Raw genomic sequence first — 22,263 nt, forward strand, 5'->3', positions numbered from 1 at the left:
TATAGTATAGTATAGTATAGTATAGTATAGTATAGTATATCTCCTTCATGGATCACTGCCTTGTCATGGTGAAGGGACTTGAATAACTCAGAGAAGCTATGAGCTATGCCATGCAGGGCCACGGACAGGTCATAGTGGAGAGTTTTGACCAAACGTGATCCACCTGGAGCAGGAACCGGCAAGCCACTCTAGTATCCCTGACAAGAAAACTCCATGGACAAAGACAACAGGCATATAAAAGTTATGACGCTGGAAGATGAGCCCCTCAGGTTGGAAGGCGTCCAACATGCTACTGAGGAAGAGCGGAGGACAAGTACAAGTAGATTCAGAGCTGATGAAGCGTCTGGGCCAAAGCCGAAAGGACGCTCAGTTGCGGATATGCCTGGAAGCAAAAGGAAAGTCCAATGCTGTAAAGAAAAATATTGCATAGGAACCTGGAATGTAAGAACCATGAACCTGGGTAAGTTGGATGTGGTCAAAAATGAGATGGCAAGAATAAATATTGACATCCTGGGCATTGGTGAACTAAAATGGACGGGAATGGGTGAATTCAGTTCGGATGACCATCATATCTACTACTGTGGGCAAGAATCCCATAAAAGAAATGGAGTGGCCCTCATAGTCAACAAAAGAGTGGCGAAAGCTGTACTGGGATGCAATCTCAAAAATGATAGAATGATCTCAATACGAATCCAAAGCAGACCTTTTAACATCACAGTAATCCAAGTTTATGCACCAACTACCAGTGCTGAAGAAACTGAAATTGACCAATTCTATGAAGACTTACAACACCTTCTAGAAATGACACCAAAGAAAGATGTTCTTCTCATTATAGGGGATTGGAATGCTAAAGTAGGGAGTCAAGAGATAAAAGGAACAGCTGGCAAGTTTGGCCTTGGAGTTCAAAACGAAGCAGGGCAAAGGCTAATAGAGCTCTGCCAAGAGAACAAGCTGGCCATCACAAACACTCTTTTCCAACAACACAAGAGATGACTCTACATGTGGACATCACCAGATGGGCAGTATCGAAATCAGATTGATTATATTCTCTGCAGCCAAAGATTGAGAAGCTCTATAAAGTCAGCAAAAACAAGACCTGGAGCTGACTGTGGCTCAGATCATCAGCTTCTTATAGCAAAACTCAAGCTTAAACTGAAGTGAAGGAATGGGTTTCTGTGCAGTCAGTTTAAAACTGACTCAACCCCCCTTTTCTTCTTAGCATTTCTAAAATGCTTTAACTTGAGCTGTTGAGCAAATGCATAACAAGAACACAACTGCATAAACAAGGCTCTCTCCTTTATCAGTCTGTGACGATAAGGATGGCCTTGTCCACTCCAAAGTGGAACAGGGATGACACTCTATAAGTCTTATCTTACCACAACCCTGACGCACAGACCCAAGTCTGGGAACAACGCCAGAGTGTGATCTCGGAGATAGTGACCTCTTCCTCCAAGATAAGAGTAGGAAGAGGAAGATCCTTTTATGGTCAGAAGTACAGGAAGGAAGATCCTTTTATGGTTGAGAATACCAGAGCAGGAACATATGTGATGTCAACCTGCGTACATAGGCTGACGTGGTTGGATTCCTAGGGAAGGAGGGAGAGGGTGCCTGGAGGATATATATACTGCATGAAACTTCTCATTTCTTTGGACTTGCTGTGGACTCACCATGCAAGTGCCTTCTGCTATCCGGAGAGCAGAATAAACTCTTTCTTGGAATCAACCTTGGTGTCATTTGACTTCCTTCCTCCCATTCAGGAGCAACACTGACCCAATCGGCGAACTCCAATAAGGCTACAGAAGAAAGTAGGAAATCAAATCCCTTATGAATACACAGTGGAAGTGAGGAACAGGTTTAAGGATTTAGATTTGGTGTACAGAGTGCCTGAAGAACTATGGACGGAGGCTTGCAACGAAAACCATCCCAATGAAAAGGAAATGCAAGAAAGTAAAGTGGCTGTCCAACAAGGCCTTACAAATAGCAGGGGAGAGAAGGCAAGCAAAATGTGAGGGAGATAGTGAGAGATACAGGAAATGGAATGCAGATTACTGAAAAATAGCAAGGAGAGACAAGAAGGCTTTCTTAAACGAGCAATGCAAAGAAATAGAGGAAAACAATAGAATGGGAAAAACCAGAGATCTGTTCAAGAAAATTGGAGATATGAAAGGAACATTTCGTACAAAGTTTACCATAATAAAGGACAAAAGTGGTAAGGAACTAACAGAAGCAGAAGACATCAAGAAGAGGTGGCAAGAATACACAGAGGAATTATACCAGAAAGATATGGATGTCTCGTACACCCCAGGTAGTGTGGCTGCTGACCTTGAGCCAGACATCCTGGAGAGTGAAGTCAAATGGGCCTTAGAAAGCACTGCTAATAACAAGGCCAGTGGAAGTGATGATATTCCAGCTGAACTATTTAAAAGTTTAAAAGATGGTGCTGTTAAGGTGCAACACTCAGTATGCCAGCAAGTTTGGAAAACTCAGCAGTGGCCAGAGGATTGGAGAAGATCAGTCTGCATCCGAATCCCAAAGAAGGGCAGTGCCAAAGAATGCTTCAACTACTGCAGAATTGCACTCATTTCACATGCTAGCAAGGTTATGCTTAAAATTCTATAAGGCAGGCTTAAGCAGTATGTGGACTGAGAACTCAAAGAAGTGCAAGCTGGATTTCGAAGGGGCAGAGGAACCAGAGACCAAATTGCAAACATGCACTGGATTAAGGAGAAAGCTAGAGAGTTCCAAAAAAAATCTACTTCTGCTTCATTGATTATGCAAAAGCCTTTGACTATGTCAACCACAGCAAACTATGCCAAGTTCTTAAAGAAATGGGAGTGCCTGATCACCTCATCTGTCTCCTAAGAAATCTCTATGTGGGACAAGAAGCTACAGTTAGAACTAGATATAGATATGGTTCAAAATTGGGGAAGGCGTATGACAAGGCTGTATATTGTCTCCCTGTTTATTTAACTTATATGCAGAATTCATCATGTGAAAGGCTGGGCTACATGAATCCCAAGCCGGAATTAAGATTGCTGGAAGAAATATCAACAACCTCAGATATGCAGATGACACAACCTTGATGGCAAAAAGTGAGGAGGAATTAAAGAACCTTTTAATGAGGGTGAAAAAAGAAAGTGCAAAATATGGTCTGAAGCTCAACATCAAAAAAACTAAGATCATGGTCCCATCACCTCCTGGCAAATAGAAGGGGAAGAAATTGAGGCAGTGAGAGATTTTACTTTCTTGGGCTCCATGATCACTGCAGATGGTGACAGCAGTCACAAAATTAAAAGACTCCTGCTTCTCGGGAGAAAAGCAATGACAAACCTAGACAGCATCTTAAAAAGCAGAGACATCACCTTGACAGCAAAGGTCCATATAGTTAAAGCTATGGTTTTCACAGTAGTGATGCATGGAAGTGAGAGCTGGACCATAAATAAGGCTGATCGCTGAAGAATTGATGCTTTTGAATTATGGTGCTGGAGGAGACTCTTGAGAGTCCCATGGACTGCAAGAAGATCAAATCTATCCATTCTGAAGGAAATCAGCCCTGAGTGCTCACTGGAAGGACAGATCGTGAAGCTGAGGCTCCACTACTTTGGCCACCTCATGAGAAGAGAAGACTCCCTGGAAAAGACCCTGATGTTGGGAAAGATTGAGGGCAGAAGGAGAAGGGGACAACAGAGGATGAGATGGTTGGAAAGTGTTCTCGAAGCTACCAGCATGAGTTTGACCAAACTGCGGGAGGCAGTGGAAGACAGAAGTGCCTGGTGTGCTCTGGTCCATGGGGTCACGAAGAGTTGGACACGACTAAACAACATAGTATAGTATAGTATAGTATAGTATAGTATAGTATAGTATAGTATAGTATAGTATAGTATAGTATAGTATAGGAATCTATATTGTACCAAGTCAGACCATTAGCTCAGTGGTGTCTACACTGAATGGTAGCAACTCTGGGATTTCAGACAGGGTTCTCCCCCACCCCTAGCTGGTGAAGCTGGGGATTGGCCTTCTGTATGCAATGAAGTTGTTGCGTAGCTGAACTACAGTCCTTTAGAGCCAGCTCCTGCTCCAGGTGCAGAAACTAGTCTTGTGCAATCTGTTTTGGGGCGTGTGTGTATGCTTGCCTCCACTATCCTGCACTTCAATGTACATAAAAAAACAAGGAAGCAGATATTACAAAGCCAACGTCAGCCTCCAGTGTTCTCATCCAAAGGAAACAAAACCCTGTAGCATTGTCCTCATAACATTTTACTGCTATGGGAAGCCACAAAGTACCTTGTTATGTTCCTTGTCCATGATGGATGCAGTGCAAACAGAAAGCTAGTGGACTACATAGCACGGTGGTATAAAATAATAATAAAATACACATGTCAGTCTTCAATCATGAAAGGTGCTGTTAATAATACAAAGATATGTGCTTAAATTCTTCGGAGGTACAATCTACAGCATTCAATTTCACCCTTCCATATGCTTCCAGGCTGTCAGTATTTTTTTTCCTTCTTTCCTTACATTCTGTAGATCAGCTGTGCATCACAAGCCAGTGTGAAAGCTGTCAGTCATTAGATAACATCTTTTGTCACCTGCTGACAGACACTTGAAAAGCCACATTAACGCCTTTAATGGAAAGCCCTCGCCCAAATCACAACTGTCAGATTTCTCAGATTTGCTCTTCCTCAGGAAAGAATATAGCATGCAAAATAAAGTTCAGGACAGAAAAATCCATTTAAGAGTTCTAATGCGGCAATGCAATTTGCAAAAATCGTGAGATTGTTTAACGATTCTGGTAGGCTTGACCTTTCTGGTGTCTATACCTCTCCTTCCGTGCCATTTACCGAAAGCATAAAAATGTATAATGTGCTCCTGGTTTGGCTTTAGAATAATTTCCAGGAATTGAAAAAGTACATACCTCAGCTATAGTTTTCACCCAAAATCTTGTTAAGAGCAGAAAACCTCCTCTCTCTCTCTCTCTCTCTCTCTCTCTCTCTCTCTCTCTCCCCCCCCCCCTCTCTCTCTTGTGTAAACTAGTCTGGTTTGTGTTCCTCCAGTTTTTCCATTCACTTCAGGGCTGTGGATATCTGCCTGTCAGGTACCTAATTCCTCACAGAAGAATTGAATAGTCTTCTTTTTTTCTGTGAACATATGTTTCCAGGCTACCTTTGAGTAAGTGTTGAGTTGTTAACACCTGTTAGCAACCATGGAATGAGACCTTGAGTCTCCATTTGCACATTATTAGGCCAGCAGTAATACCAACTATGTATTGATTACAAAACTGTATGATTCAGGCTTCATATAGACTATATGCATGTCATCTGTCACATGGGATCTCACTTCTGTTTTAGAACTTTCTGTTCTCCACAGAGAAGGTATTTTAAAGGGATGATTCTTTCAGAAGGGTTTTTCATTATTTAGAAACTAATTACACAGCAGGCATCTTTCCTGAGGTACCCATCTGCACTATACATTTTAAACAGTATCACACCACTTTAAACAGTCATGGCTTCCTCCAAAGAATCCTGGGAACTGTAGTTTGTTGTACTGGGTACCAAGAGTTGTTATGAGACCCCTATTCTCCTCACAGAGCTATAATTCCCATTTTCCCTGGGAAGAGAGATTGACTAAGGACACCTCTCTGAATCATTGGCAGCATCCAAATTTATTTATATTTGATTAATTAATCAGTGTGAAAAATCCCACATGATTAATCAAGTAAATGTTCTCTTAATTGGTTGACAGCCCTTTTAAAATGACTTATTGGTTTTCAAAGCAGTGCCCCAAAGGAAATGGCAAATAGTACGAAAAAGAAAAGTGATTCATCACTTCAAAAAAACAAAAGTGGAAGCATAGTGATAGAAACAAGGTGGAGCAGTATGCTTATTTTATTTGAGATTTCAGTCATTCCTGGATTCAGTATTACTGTTCTTTTGGGACCCATAATCAGCTGGTTATCTTTTGCCGGGGTTCATGAGCTGGAAAGGGCCATTGTTCTTGAGGGCTTCCCACAGGCATCTGTGAGAACGGGATGTTGGAATAGCCACCGATCTGTTCCAGTAGGACTCTGCTTGTGCTATTTTGGGACAACATCCCCTAAATTGATTTGTACAGGTCAAGTGTCCTGGGCACTTTCTGCCTCCCTCCTGCACATTGACTGACACAAAACTCCCAGCAATCTGTTTTACAAACCTGGAAGTAATATGCTAGACTTTCCCATTTTGAACTTTCTTTTTCCTTGCTTGTAGCTTGGATTGATTTCAAAAAAAGTAATTGTTTTTTATGAGTCTGCAGATGATTGCTACACCTTTTTTGTAGGCTCCACAAATAAAAGCCAATGATAAAGCAGTTCATAAACACACACACACACACACACACACACACACACCCTTGTGTCCTGGCCCTCTGAATTCTGCAGACGTATTTGTCTTTCTCCTAGATGCTTGGCAGCTGCTAGTGGACATTCTTTTGCTACATTTCTGTTGTCGTAAAAGAATAACAGAATAAGATCATACAGTGTATAAGATGCTAACCACTGATGAACTCTCATTTAGTTATTAAGCGTTGAGTAGAGAAAATGCATTTCAGTTTTTTTATTATTTATTTATTAGTCACAAATTTGGGGGTCAGTTTTCCATTCCTCACCAGAACCTTGTGCAAGATGGCAGTGAGAGTAATTTGACTATCCTTTGCCTCCACTAATACTGGACTTGAAACAAGCGTCCTATGGTAGCTAACAGTCAGTGTGTGCTTGGTTGCAGTGTGCTGTGGCCACCATGACATTTTCTCCAATTTGCAAATGTGCCCAAAGTCCCAAAGAGGTTGGCATCCCCTGCAGTAGAAGTTGGAAGGACTGTAACTGAAAACTGAAAGAGCTGCAGTGAGTCACATATGCAAGTTATGTTAATTCTACCATAGAACCATCTGAGTGTCCACTGTTTTTTGGATGTATGTGGGTATGTATCACCCTCTTCAGGTGTTCATATCTAATATTAACTAAAGACACAAAGTGGGGAGGTGCAGCAGCGATGAGCATGCTAAAGCTATGCTCAATCCTTGTTTTCAGTGTTCTCCGCAAGCTGGAGGGTGACTGTATCAGGGAGCCTTCTGCTCTTGTGGAAACTCCTCACGTGTTTTAGAACCCTGGAAAATACCTGGTGTTTTTGTCGCTTGAGCTGCCAAACATGGGTCAGATGACACACTAAGCCAAATAATAGCTTAGCTGAGATACAGGGGTTCCTGGAAACAGGGCCATCTTAAGCATATCCGGCACTGTGGTGCAAAGATCCCTCTGGCGCCCCCCCCCCATTTCCCAGAGTTGCCAACCTTTTCTCAAGCCCCTGCGGGGATCGCTTTCCTCCTGCGAAGGCTTGGGAAGGAAGCTGCATGCCTGCCAGTCATATGGTTGGCAGGGTGCAACTGGCGGGTGCAGGGAAAGGGGAGGCCGCCGTCAAAGCCGCACAGCTCCCCCACTCACTGGGGTGCCCCTGAGATGCCTGTGCCCTGGCGCAAGGCACCACTAAACCCAATGGGAAAGACGGCTCTGCCTGGAGTAGAAATTGTAGCTATGCTGCTCCATTGGTACTACTGTTACTGCACTGCTGTGAGCTAAGCCATGCTTTGGCTTAATATGTCGCCCAAGCCAAAGCCACAGATCTTTTGCCACCCTTTGTTCAATTGGTCAGGCATGTGTGTCTGCTTTGAACATTGCCAACACCAATACAAGTAAAACCTGACATTGTGGCTGGCCTAGCATAGTGAAATGTGAAAGATCCTGAGTTTAAAGCGGTAAAAATGGGTGCAGTGGGCTGGTGCTGCACAGATACTTTCCCAACAGTGGCATCACCTCAGTGGTAGGGCATTCATTTTGCTGCTGTGCCCACACAGCCTTGACCTCTCAATCTCCCCTCCCCCCCAAAAAAAAAACTCCCATGGACAACCAATGAAACTGAATGTTGGAAGATTCCGGGCAGACAAAAAGAAAGTACAGTAGTACCTCAGGTTAAGTACTTAATTCGTTCTGGAGGTCCGTACTTAACCTGAAACTGTTCTTAACCTGAAGCACCACTTTAGCTAATGGGGCCTCCTGCTGCTGCTGCACCGCCGGAGCACGATTTCTGTTCTCATCCTGGAGCAAAGTTCTTAACCTGAAGCACTATTTCTGGGTTAATGGAGTCTGTAACCTGAAGCATATGTAACCCGAGGTACCACTGTACTTCTTCACACAACATAGTGTTAAAACTATGGAAATCACTCCATAGCATCGCCCACCAACTTGGATGGCTTTCAAAGGAGGTTGGAAAAATTCATGGATTAGGCTATCAATAGACAAGGTGGCTATGATCAATGTCCACATTTGGAGGCAGCATGTTTCTGAATGTCAGTTGCTAAAAACTACAGGAGGGGAGAGCGCCGTTGTGTTCAGGCCCTGCTTGTGAGTTTCCTGCTGGTATCTTGTTGGCAACTGTGAGAACAGGATGCTGGACTAGAAGGCCCATTGGCCTGATCTAGCAGTCTCTTCTTATGTTCTTATGAGGACAGTTCTACGCCTCAGATCAGGAGGACGCTGGAATAGCGACCTTGGTATACACCAGTTACAGATAGGTAGCCGTGTTGGACTGCCATAGTCAAAATAAAAAAATTCTTTCCAGTAGCACCTTAAAGACCAACCAAGCTAGCTCTTGGTATGAGCCTTTGTGTGCATGCACACTTATTCAGATACACAGTATCTCGGCATACACCCTATATCAGTATACTCCCTTTCAAATCCAATTGTGATTTATGAGTCACGTGATTTTGTGTTAGGAGGAAAAGGATAAACACAAAAATATTTGCCAGGCTAGCAACTTTTTAAATACCACATTAGCAATGCAAAGGAAAGTGTTCTTTCAAGAAGAGAAAACTTTCAGAAGCCTAAAGGTGACAGAGCTACAAATGAAAACAGCCGAACAATATTCAGCAATTTGAAAGACCGCGACTGAAAGGTTCCCAGCTCAATTCCAAAAAGCCATATGCACCAAAGGAAATAAATTTGCACCAGCAGCTTTGAAATATAGTTTATTAATGCATTTCTTCCCCACAGCAGGACACAAAAGAGGAAGATAGCAAGACAGATGCATTAAAAAATTATGACTCCGACAAATGAAATGTACAGGCACAGAAAGGAGCCACCTTCCCTTTGTGCTGTGTTGAGATGCCAGTGCAAGGAATGTCTTCAAAGCGCCTCCACTAAACGCACCATCTGTGCTATTAGCCCACTAATCCCACTTCCTGTAAGTGCCTAAGTGTCTGCTGCTTTCCTAGGATTTTGGGGAAGCTTTGCTGATGCGTGAAAAAGCTTTTTGATTGGAAAACGGAAGAAACAGCAGCCCACATTTGCCTCCGTCTCTTCCAATCTATCGGTTTATCCAATATCATTGTGAGTTCCTTAGTGTACACATATGGAGCCCAATCTCTGGCTCCTGGATGCATTTATCTGACTTTAACATCTACATATGCTTCTTTCCAAGCATAGCTCTGTCTCCCTCAGAGATCCTAATGGTTTTAGCATGTCTGCCTGCTTAAAATGTGTGTGAAGCCGTTTCATCTTAAAGGCATGTTTAGCAAAAAGTTCAATAGGGCTTATTGCTACATAAATGTGCACGAGAGCCCAGCTTCTGGGAGAGATTCCCTCCCCTAAAATAATGATGAAATGGACTGTATAGGTCTAGATCTACCTGTCGATGACAATTCCAAGTTGATATGCCAAGTTGCTAGATCTCAATGAGTAGAATTTTCCTTTCCTTTCCTGCCCTATCCAATCCCAGATACTGCAGTTTTCTTCAGACTCCATATTCCCCTCTCTTTCATTCTCCCAGTCCCTGTGCACCCCCGGAAGCCTCTCCCGAGTGTGGCAAAAAGAGGCTGCTTACACCCCATGTCAACCATGTTGGGGACCAGAACGGACTGAAGTTCTGCACTTGTGAACTGCAGACAGTAAAAATGTTGCCTGAACGCCTTTGGTCTTTGAGCCTTCAAATAAATGCTGCTTGACTGTGACCTATGTTTTAGTCTTTGCATGATTTTCAAACATTTTAGTCAACTGCATCACCACCACCTGTAAAAAAAAGGGGGGTTGTATTCTGTTGCTTGCATAAACTGCACAAATTATCATAGGGTGCTTATTTTGCATAATTTCCTCTGGTTCTGTAAGTTATGGGTCTACCTGTGTAATGATGGTGAGCAAAGAGATTCTACCATTGATAAAATGTCATTTTTACTGAGACCTCTCCCACCCCGAGTTGCATCAGGCATCAGAAGACACTGAGGCAGAACTCCCTGCAGACAACTCACTGGTCTTCTCCACAGAATCAGACCCACACTCTCATCCCAATTCGCCTCCCACTCTGACCAGACCAGACCTGCCAAGAACTCTCCATGGAGCTCATGACATGCTTTTGAGCACTTGTGGACTGGTGGCGCTCATCGTCCTGGCGGGTTACTAAATGGAAGTTCAGTTTGGGAAGATATGGGAAACCGAATACAAAGAAGTAGTACAGAATGTTGCCTGCAGCAGTTTTGACTGCCTGCCTACAGTTTAGGATGGTAGCCTGCTGCCTGTGTGAATCTACCCCGCTGCGTGGCCTCTCATGCCTGTAAATCTAGGTCGCATCCCCCATGCAGATAAGTCCTTCCTCGCTAATGCCTTGGGCCAAGGAACAACCTCAAGGTAAAAGGGTTTATAGGTCGTGGCCGATCCCTGCCATCATTCTTGGCCTCAGCAGGAGCTGCTAGATTACACAGTCTGCCCTATTATTGTTAAGAGACATTTGGCATGTCCTCGTACAGCTTTGAAGCCCCAGTTAAAATTGCACAGTGTGAATCCAGAACAAGACAGAGTAACACACGAAATGGAATTAGGTCCTAATGTGATCTCATAGTCAAGGCCTGGACCCACCAAGCATGAGAGTGGGAACATTGTGGATGTGATCGTCGTGGAGAAGACAAGTCCCCAAGGAAAACGAATCACACAAAAAATTCCTTTCTTTTCCTGGCCAAGCGAAAGGTAGCATCTGCTGCCAACCCCAAGGAATCCAAATGAAGCTGCTATCTTTATCCCTCGTTGCCGGGCACTGGCAACATTTTCAAACTGTTAAGTGATCAGACAGTTCTCTGTTGTTGATGCAGCAATGGTGAAATGTTATTTGTGCAAATACTGAATTCTGCCCCATCTGCGCAGCAGCAGCTTGCTTGAAAAACAAACAAACTATCAGTACTTTGGGGAATTTGGCAACTGGAAAAAGTTGCTCAGAATGAGGTGTGATGCATTCCCCAAAGCTAAAAATCCCACCCAAACAATTTTTGAAAAAAGACTCAGCCTCTATACATGCAGTAAGCATATGCCTAGTCACAAACCACTTTAATGGCGGACATGTGGGGTAGATTTGCAGCAGTGTCTTATCTAGCAGTTGCAACCATCACTGCATAAGCTGGTCTTCTGAAAATTCAGAATGCTGTCGCCTGCAAGGTACACATCAGCAAATTCAACATAGTCAAACACACTAGAAGCTACTTTGTGAATGTGATCATTACATGTGAACTGATTAGGTAGCTAAAGAATATGCTTACTCAAACAATAAGATAAGTATTTATGAGATCCTCAAGTTGCTGGTGTTCAAACTGTGGCTTAAAACCTATCAGGGGATCACAGAAACTAGATGGATGTGTTGCTCTTAGCAGATGCCAATGAAATTGCAGCAGATGAGCCTGGAGGGTGCGTATGGTCACTTCCAGTTCCAGGATTTCAAGCAAAGACAGAATCCGGAAGGAATCCCATAGCTAAAGCACTTGAAAGCCACTATTCAACAATTAATAGCAGCTTAAACTGTTTGACAAGCAAGCAACTAGAGAACTGATTTTTGCTGGCCCATTGACAAGCATCCTGCTGAATTTGGAAGCTTGGAACAGAAGTTGCATTGTGCAAAACAGCCGTTCATATAATCACAGAATTGTAGAGTTGGAAGGGACCCTGAGGGGCATCTAGTCTAACCCCCTGAGATGCAGGAATCTTTTTGCCCAACATGGGGCTCAAACCCATCACCCTGGGATTAAGAGTTAAAGTTAGTTACCCTTCTCCTTTGTTCAGAGACACTAACCGTCCTTCATAGGAAAATGTGCACAGGTTCTTTGTGTGGTTTGTGTGTGTTTAATAAATTGTTCTTCTCCTTCTACCAGTTCGTTATGTGGTCAGCATTTATTGTCTGTACTGAAATGGCTTGGAGCTGTAAGCAGATCACAGCTCTGCTTTAGAGACCCTGACATCTCCAGATATAAGTCTATAAACTCACCTTCCATATTGATTCCACCTCCGCGAGAATAAAAAAGGCTTCTCTTTTCATGTCAGTACAAATAAACAAGGGATCAACTTACAAAAGGAGTCTGCACACATTTTGCCACTCTACTGTGGTCCTGATCCAGATGCATTCTGTGCTGGTTATTTGCATAAGGGGGAAAACTCCCATTGGAGCAAATGGGAACTCCCCCCCCCAACGCAAACTGAAGGTGCATGGGACCAAGTCCAAACTAGGATGATGCCAGATGCCACAATCCCCATTTGGATTCCCCCACCCCCATTAAAAAGCCAATAATGCAGTTGCTAAGTGTTTGATTGGTGTCTCATTCAGCCTGACCCTTAGTTATCAAATATATCAAATTCAGATTTGCAGTACATCTCCGCTTCAAACATGGCAGCATACTACATGGGTGAAGGTGAATAGCATACTCATTGGATCTAGTTCCACAGGACTAGATGATTCACGAATGATTCATAATGGCCTTGAATTAATTAGTGAAACAGTATCAAATTGAATAGCAATATCGTGCAACCTACATGAATGACTAAACTGAAGAAGCAGATAGTGTAACTATTGAAAATGTATAGGTATTATGCAGAGATGGTTTCAGCAGGACCTCTGCACTTTCCCAACACTTCTGAGTGTGCTGCATATGAAGTCACCCTCCTGCAATTGAATGGATTCTTACTGTCACCTGTCCCTTTCCCCTCCCCAAACCTCCAGATTCGGAGGAAGGAAACCCAGAATTACAGAATGATCTGTATACAAGTTAGGTAAATTTGTGAATAACTTTTCTGTTTATGTTTTTCCTCCATTTTGCCAATCAATCTGCTTTGCCATTTGTGCTCAGATAAATGGCTGAAGTTACTTAAAGGAAGCCACACTAGCAACGATGCTGAGAGCACAATCAGGAAAAAGTTTAGAAAAAAGTTTTGATTCTTTGGGTTAAAAGCAGCAGAAGCTCAGGCAGGGTATTAAGCAGGAGCTGGAATCCAAGGAATGTGGCAGACCAAGAATGCATAAGAGAGTGTTCTGTTTTAAAGGAATGGATGAGGGAGGGTTCCTTAACTTGATAGGAACTGAAGAATGTATTTCTCGGAGACCCAGGGTCCCTGGCACCAACAGATTAATCTGCAGAGAAGCCCACACTATTTTCTCTGCAATTCTGAAGCACATTGTTAAATGTCATTACACAGTTTAAGTATTGGTTAGGGTGCTTCCAGGCTGTCACTATTTTTGGATGGGATTCAGTCACATACCAGCAAATTCAGGTTGCAAAATTATATTTGGCTTTTGTGATCAGGGAAGCGCTAGGGAAATGCCCTGAGCAGTGTGTAATAGCAATGACTTGGATGCAGCAGCACCTAATCTCTCTGCAAACAAATGACTAGATGGGTCATCTGGAAGCAGCCTTGATCCCTCAGATTCTTGCTTCTTAACTACTATGGAACCTAGTCCAAAACTATAGAGTTTAATCCCTGTTTAAATTTCTTTTTATGTTTTCCGTTGGCAATAGATAAGCCAGAGTTCCCCTTGATTTCTCTTCTATTCTGAAGCAGCCATTGGCAAGCTGTCCCACACACCCCTAAAGAGGGGAGGACGAGGAAGGACAAAAAGATGTCTTACTCATAGATTTCAGCCCCGGCTGAGTGGACTAATTGGTTCTTCCCTCCTGTCTGCATTGGCTTTCTGCAGCTGAATCATTCCAGAGGCAGGGCAGAGGGGCAACAATGAACCGGCACCTGATCTTACAGAACTAATCGGAATGCAATTCAACACTTATTTAGAACTGGATAGCCTCAGCTGCGCCAGAGCTAGGGATGTTCCTTTTTCAAAATACAGCGGCCGAAGCAGATTTAAAGCTTAGTGCACAACATACTATGACGCATTTTATTAGAGCAACTGCATAGACACCAACAGTTCAACAACTGTGGCTAATCCTGTTGCTGACCATCTGCCTGGCCCTGGGAAAGATGCTGAGAAAGTTCAACCGATTTGCATCCACAGCTTGATTCTGAAATCCAGAATAAAATGGGCTTCCCTTTATCAATGTACTGTATAGGCCAGAAAGGGGGGGACATGAGGCCCAGGGGCCAAGTGTGCCCCCCAAACCTCCCTCTTTGGCCCTTGAGAGTCTCCCCAAGCCACACTCCCTCCATTACCCTTGAGTGCTATTGCTCCACTTAATTTTGCATTTGGCCCCACCCACCGCTGGGGTGTGGCTTCTGGAAGGCTGTCCACAACAGACTGTGGCCCCCAGGCTGAGAGAGTTCCCCCATCCCTCGTATAGGTTATGGTACATAAGGCTACTGGTGATAAATAGCAGAAAGCCAACTTGGGTCTAGTTCTTACTGAGGTTCTATACTAGAGTCAGGGCTGTACCACATGGCAAAATGCTCTTCCACAGAACAAAGTTTCCAACCCATAGAAAAGCAGAATGTCAGGTTGGAGCTTGACATTTAGTTTCCTAAGCAGAGATATAGGTCACATCCATGGCATACATTAAAGTCCCCCCCCCCACAGAATCCTGGGAACTGTACTTTACGCCTCACTGAACTACAGTTCCCAGCACCCTGAACAAACTACAATTTCCAATATTTTTACGAGGGGGGGGGAGCCATATGCTTTATTCTCAGGATGTGACCCTATATATATTTGAGTGGGGCAGGGGTGGAGAAAGAATCCTTAGCCCTAGGAGGCCGTACTTGTAGGTTTCTGTGGTGGAGCTCAAGTAGAGAATCACCAACTCATTGAAAGAGAAACAAGAGCAGCTATGGTATCAAATCAGCCAATGGGATTAATGTGGGGGGGCAGCAGAGGTGAGAAGCAAAGGAGAGGAAAGAAGAAGGAGGGGGAAAATGGGAAGTACAAGTCGACCAGGAGAACAGTGGTACTGGAAGCATGATCTCAGGGTTGTGGGCTCAATCCTCACGTTGGGCAAAAGATTCCTGCATTGCAGGGGGCTGGACTAGATGTCCCTCATGGTGCCTTCCAACTCTACAATTCTATGATTCCTGGCCCTAATGAATTCTAGTCACATGCTCTGAATCTGGTGGAATACAATCAAGCTAACAGCCTATCTCCCCTATGAAGCCGTTTCCCCCATTTGCAGATTTCCTGCCCCCCTCCAGCATCATCCACTTAAAACCATTCTCCCATTTCCAAACATCACTGCCTACATATAATTTGAAATAGTCACCAATCATCAGAGAGGAAGCCCCGGCTGCTTTCTGAAAGGTGTAATTATCTGAGGCTCGGCTCTGGCACTGCTGCAGAGACGTATCACCCATTAAAGCAGTTTGAAACTGCAATTGTGTTGATACTTTCAGAGACATTTCAAGCGAAAGGAAAACCTTAAGGATCTCTGTAGCACCAACCGTTCGCTCTTGCGGGTGGTTGAGACTTTATGCCACTGCTATATTATTTAAATGCATTTTCATTAAGTGAACACATCTGAAGGGAAAAAAACCTGCAGCCAGGCTACTTAACAAAACCCATGCTGACAAACAGTGCTAGGAAGAATCACACAGCTAAATTGTATATTATCATGCAAATTGCGAAAGAACCGGCACATGGGACTCTGTGCATTGTGCACAGTGATAAAAGAGTGGAGTTATAAATAAGAGTTAAAGAAAAGAGTCCTGTCAGTCTGGGCAGTGGAGTGAAAGAGCCTTCTTAGGGCAGTTAAGGAGGTCTGAGAACAATACTTAGTTAACAAGCCCTATGTATTTTAAAGGTCCAGCATCTAACCTTTGTAAAAACATCATTGTGCTCTTGGGCTCAGAAGTAATTATGATCAAGATGATTCGAACCAGCCCAATCACTTGCGGGAAGCGTTGTTATCCGAAAGGGTGCAATCTGTTGATGACGAAGCTCTTAGCTTACAAAGGATATTTGTATGCTCAAAACGATGTCAGCTGCACTTACTTTATCTGATGCCTGCAAAATGCCCTCTGACCTCCAGTCTACGAAGGCAGACATCTCCCCAGATGCGGCAGAGATTATAGTCTTATCTGATAAGCACATACAGTTCAGAGGGAATTCAGCCGCTTTATTCCATACCTCTACATCCTGTGTTTAGAAAGAGAGGCGTTTATAACATTGCCCTCCTTACTGTACAGTGTGGCTCATCAGAAGCTCAATCAAGGCTGCCAAAAGACTTTAAAGACCCAAACCAGTTCTGGCCACGTACGACCTATTGACAGCCTGTATTCACGCGCACCAGAAGACATAGCCAGCCAGTTCCCTGGAACCCAAACAAGCATTACAATACACACTGATAAGGGCACTAGCGCTGGTTAGATAATGGATCTCCCTTGCTAGATGGGGGTTTTGAACTTTAGTGGCAATTATGTACACATTTCATTTCAGCTTCTATCCCCTCCTCCCACCTAGATCTGGATAGAAACTAAGCTGAAACGAAGCCCTGAATTATTCTGGCATGAACAGTAAGTCATAGACTTTTCCATTTGTTATTGGTTTCCCAGAAACCAAAATGTAAAAGGAATTAACAGCTGCTGAATATGGCACATGCTCTCAGAGATGCTCTGATTTTATAGCTCTTGGTACTACTATAACAGGCTTTTCACCAGTGTGTGAGAAGCAACCAGCAGGGGCAGTCAGTGCTGAAACCTGAACTGACTGAATCAAGTCAGTTTTTAAAAATACACAGTAATTCTCCTGGAAATTTGTGCAGGAATTCTTACTCAAATCAGCAGCAACCATTAGACATGCGTGTTACGCATTCTTGATGAGCACAGGGTTTTGGATAAGCTAAGGCACAGGGAGAGAGGCTGAAAAATTAACTCTAAAGAGCAAGTTCTGTATGGAACAACTTAACTCTTTTATACCAAGTAAAGAAAAACACCCAATAAAATAAAGAAAGAGAAGGGAAAGTGTCAGAAGAAAAACATTGCTTTTCATAAAGCCAAAACCTTGAACACAAAAAAGGCAAAACTTTTAACACATTTTTACTGAAATATCCATTTCTTTAGTATGTTACAGAAGAGCTTAAGAACATACGTCATGTACCTAAAATGCAGACTTCTTTTAAAATAAAAAAGTCTTTTTATAAAAAAAATAAGAAAAGTCAAAGTAAAGTGCATGAAACTGATGTTTTCCTCCTCCAGATTAATGCATCAAAACATTTTAATACACTGACAATACTATATAAACCTGGGAATATTCTCTCCTCCATCACCCCATTAGTCAATTATTTACTGTACAGCAGTGGTTACATATAAAAACAGACACACAGAGAAACTAATGATATTTGCCAAATGCTTCTCACTGGTTAAAGTCAAGAGCTACTGGAATAGTGACTTTCTCATCACTTCTTCTTTTTAAAAATACTAACTTTTGTCAAAACTATGTCCGCCCTGGCTAGGAAGAGCCACAGGAAAATGCAAGTCCGTAAGTGGGATAGATGCAGATTGTTACTGGATAGCAAGTACTTTTTCATTTAAAATAAAGGGGATTGTCACAGGGAATCTTGTGCACATACAAATCCCCACTGGAAGGAAAAGATAGCTAGTTCCACCCAACCATGGCAATAGCTTTTGCACAGAGTATTTCAGAGTGAATTCTTAAGGGATGCTCTTATGAGAGCAATTAAGGGGGGGCACACTTGAAAGAGAAACCTGGCATGAAATTAATACAGGGAAATATATAGCAATTAAAATATACACTTATTATCATTATGCCATGATGTTACAGGAGGCTCCCAGTGGCCTCTTATCCAAGGGACTAGTTAGGACCACACCCATTTAGTTCCAGCATCATATACCCCCAGGCTACAGACTGAGTCCCTCAAAGTTATTTTGGACCCTAATTACTTCGGACACAAAGAAAAGAAAAACAACACACTGTGCAATGGAAGGATAGTACCTGGCCTAGTTTTATAGCAGACAATAGTGCAGGACAGGTGCATCAGGGCAGCATTATACCTTATACCTAAAAAGGCCATTGTTTTCAGTGCATCCCTCTGACAAAAATCTAAGCCAGCCTAGGTCTCTTTTTGAGGAAGGGGTGGGAAGCTGGGAGTACAGCTTGCATAAGGCTGCCTAGTCAGAAATTTCACTTTTGGGGTTGGAATTTAAACTGTGTGCACCAAACAAAGGAAGACCACATTCTGCTGATGGATCCCAGCAGGAAAATGTCTGGGAACCATTAACTAGTCTCTACGCCCTCCCCCCTTAAAAAAAAATGCTCTCAATTATTAAGTTCATTTTTCGGCAGGCTGGTCAGATATTTCAAGGCAAGGTTTCCAAAAGTGCTCTAGACCAGAAGCTGCGTTCCAGCCACCTACAACCGCGGCCCCTGCGTTCACCTCCTTTAGGGACACTGCGCTACGGGGCACACCTCCAGTGCCTCCATTAGGCCCATCAAAATGTTAAATCCACCCAGGTCCAGAGGGGTCACAGCGAGGCGGCCTTGGCTTTGCAGTGCAAAATGTGCTTGTGGACAAAGTCGACACGGTCCTGCAGCAGCTGCGCTTGCTGCTCGGAGAGGAAGCCCAAGACGCCGGCCAGGGGCTCCCGGGTCCGGTAAAGGTGGAGCAGCTGGGCGGCGGCGTTGCGCGCGCGGTGCAGCTCCCGCACCCGCTGGGCGGTGGCCTCCCGGAAGACGCAGACGGAGCGCAGCAGCGGCTCGTTGTACTTGTCCCACATGGCCAGCAGCCGGTAGCCGTGCACCAGGCCGGCCTCGTTGTCGAGGAAGACCAGCCCGCCGTTGGGCGCCCGGTGCAGGTTGCTGGTGGCGCGCTGCATCACCCGAGGGTCCCACTGCAGGCTGAACAGGTTGCTGACCAGCCGGTCGAAGTTGGCCGTCACGTAGTCGAAGACGATCAGGTCGCTCCACTGCACCAGCTCCACCAGCTGCGCTTGGCTCAGGCCGCGCAGCTCCCCGGCCGACAAGGGCTGCAGCCGACGGGGGCCCGAAGTCGCCGCCGCGCCCGCCTCGGCCCGCCAGGGGGCGGGAGCCACCACGTCGGTCAGGTTGTCCACCCAGCGCGCCAGGCTCACCACGGCGCCGTCGGCCCAGGGGGAGCCGCGCAGCTCGTCGCGCACGGGAGCCCACTGCCCTCCGCGGGCTTCGACCCGCGCCAGCGCCAAGGGGGGCAGCCGCTCCTGGATGCCCAGCAGCCCGGCCAGGTGGTACGAGAGCGCCTCGCCCTGGATCTGCTCCGCGTTGATGCCGTAGCGCACGCACGCGCGGCTGCCGTCCGACAAGCGCGCCAGCCGGTTGGAGCTGCGCCCGCAGCCGCCGCGCTCCAGGGACACGACGCGCGCCTCGCGGGCCGCCCGCAGCCACGACGCCGCCTCCTCGGCCGAGAAGCCCGGCGGCACTTGCGCCTCCAGCGCCCGGCTCCAAAAGATCCCGCCGCGCACGGGCGGCTCCGCGACGCCCCGAGGGGGATCCGCGGGAACAGGCGGCGGCGGCGGCTCCTGCCCACTTTCGCCCGGCCCCTCCGAGGGTTGTCCCGGCAGCGTAAGCAGCGCGCGGAAAGTTTTCTGCGCCGCTTGGCTGGGCGGCCGGAGGAGGCGGCCGCTCGACGCCGCTTCTTCGACGCCGGGCTCGGGGGCGCCGCGCCCGCTCCACAGCCCCGCTAGCGCCACCACGGCCAGCAGCCACAGCCCGGCCACGAAGCCCAGCCCGGCCAGACCCGCGCGTCGCATTCTCCTCCTCCGCCTTGTCCCGCTCTCGCCTCCGCTGCCTCAGTCTGCTGCGCTGGGACCCGGCGGCCGGGCGGCCCCGCGGCTGCTGCCTCCTCCTCCGCTCATGGCGCGGCGCTGCTCCGAGAAGCCCGCCGGAGGGAAGCAGCCGCCCGCCACGGAGAGGGAGAGAGCGCGCTCTTCTCCGGGCGGCGGGACCGGCGTCTGCAGCGAGACCCTCCAGCTAGGGCAATTCACAAGCGCCCAGACCACGTGGGAGAGCGAGGTGGGGGGGGGAGCGCGCCGACCCAGCCCACCGCCCAGCGTGGCTTTCCGCTTAAAGCGGCGATGGCCCCAGAAAAGCGGGGCCCGCCGTCGGGGAGTGGCTGCCCGTGGGGGGCTCCTGCGAGGAGAGGGGGCGCCTCCCGAGCCACTCTGACCCCGGGAGTGGGCTTTGTTTCCCCCCTGGTTAGCTTCTCAACCGCGATCGGGGGCATTTCTCCGACGGGGCGGCCCCGGCCACGGGCCCCCTCCGCTCGCGCCTCCCTCCTCCCACCCGGGTTGGGAAGCACAAAGGATTCGGCACGTTTAGAAGAAAAGATGGGAGCCGAGCGCTGGTTTCAAAGAGCCTTCCTTCTGCTGGAGTGGGAGGGGCAGAGGAGCGTGGGATGGAGCAAAAAAACCAGGCTGGCGAGAGGGGTGGGCTGCTTCCCGGCAACAGCGACACAAACGTAGGGGCGTTTGACTCTTTTATGTGCCCGCCACGCACATAAAAGGCTACCGTTCGAAAGAGGGTAGTAGTCACACGTTTAGTCCGCAGGAACCCTACCCGCCCCCCCCCAGCGGCATTTGCTCCGGAGTAAACAGTGCACAGGTTATGTGGGATTCGGATGCTACCAACTGAGCAGCTGCCTTGTAAGATATGCACTAAGAAAGGCAGCATTGGTGAGGAACACAATTGGATCCACATTTCCCGCTGGAACGGTCCTGTTTCCTACCGGCTGAACCGACAAGAGGTAAATTCGGCCCCCTCCACTTGGCTTCTTCGGAATGATCGAATAGAACTATTGTGGCATCAGTCCCTTTGTCTATATATGTATCAGTAAGGTGCACAAATTACAGGTAACATTGGGTAAATATTTATTAACCGGGAGCTCTTTGAAATCGACAAAGGATGGTTTGAAGTCTAGGCTGCTATCTGCTGGCGTCAGTGATTCCTTCTCTCATCCTCCCACAGAGAAAAAAAATGAAATTGGGGGGGGGGGGACGTGAAATCAGAGACGACAGTCACAACCAGCTTTCTTTGACAGCTCAGTGGCAGTTACACTGTGATCCTCAGATGTGAGCTCTGTTTTGTTTGGAACTTCTTTTAAAATAAAAATGAGTGTACATTGGGTTCCAACATTAAAGTACAATCTGTAATTAAAAGGGATCCAGACAGTTTGATGTAGATTCTGCTTCCACCATGTACGCAAGCTCTCCCCCCTCTTTTCTTTTGGCTTATGAAGTCATCCCATCTCCCCCAAACAAGCTGTCACACATGTGGACCACCAGCTTGGTGTTATTATTTCACACCCCTTTGGGAATAATCTGGGAAATTTTGTATTTACAACAAAAAAGAATGGTCCATCACCAACTTAGAGAATTGCTATGGAACGAAGAGAAATGGGCCACAGCATCCCAAAGCATCTCTAAAGGAATGTTTTATTGACTATTCCAAGAAAGACTATAGGTACATTCTAGAACAGAGGGGCTTATTATTTTCTGCTGGCCCCCGTCTTTCTTCATAATGACTTGTCCTCTGGAACTTCTCTCCTTGAACTTTCTTAATTCTTGTTTCAATATCCTTCTTGACCAGAGGCAACTCCAGCTGAATACATTACCCCAAAATTAAATTTCTCAAAGTCTAAATGTAACAGTACCTTTCTCAGATCTTGGGGCCTTCACCAATATCAGCTGGTCATGCAAAAATGTCATGTGTTGTGCAGGATCAGTATGTGTTATCTGTCTAAAAAGCACTTTTGTTTAGAGAATATTGCACCCCTTCCATCCTCAAACAATATATATTTGCTGGGTGGAGGGGAGGATGCAGTTATTCCCATTGGAACAAAGCGGCAAGCCATGGCAACATGAAGGATGTCTAGGGTATGGCTGGTGGAATGAGTGTCACAGGGAGCCCCATGAGTGATGACCCAAGTACTCTTCCATGTCCATTAAAGAGGTTTTATTTGTATTATGTATTTATAGTTCCTCTGTTGGACCAAGATGCATGCACACTGTCT

General features: G+C 45.8%; 1 protein-coding gene across 1 annotated transcript; it reads right to left on the reverse strand.

Moving 5' to 3' along the window:
- Nucleotides 1–17,281: 17,281 nt before the first annotated feature.
- Nucleotides 17,282–20,725, reverse strand: FJX1 (four-jointed box kinase 1). The gene has a single exon (XM_082242195.1). It carries the CDS (start codon nucleotides 20,003–20,005, stop codon nucleotides 18,746–18,748), a length of 1,260 nt encoding a protein of 419 aa, XP_082098321.1. The 5' UTR covers nucleotides 20,006–20,725; the 3' UTR covers nucleotides 17,282–18,745.
- Between the last annotated feature and the right edge of the window lie 1,538 nt (nucleotides 20,726–22,263).

This window comes from Podarcis vaucheri (genome assembly GCF_965113315.1).
Source record: "Podarcis vaucheri genome assembly, chromosome: 1".
In the NCBI taxonomy this organism is placed as follows: Eukaryota; Metazoa; Chordata; class Lepidosauria; order Squamata; family Lacertidae; genus Podarcis; species Podarcis vaucheri.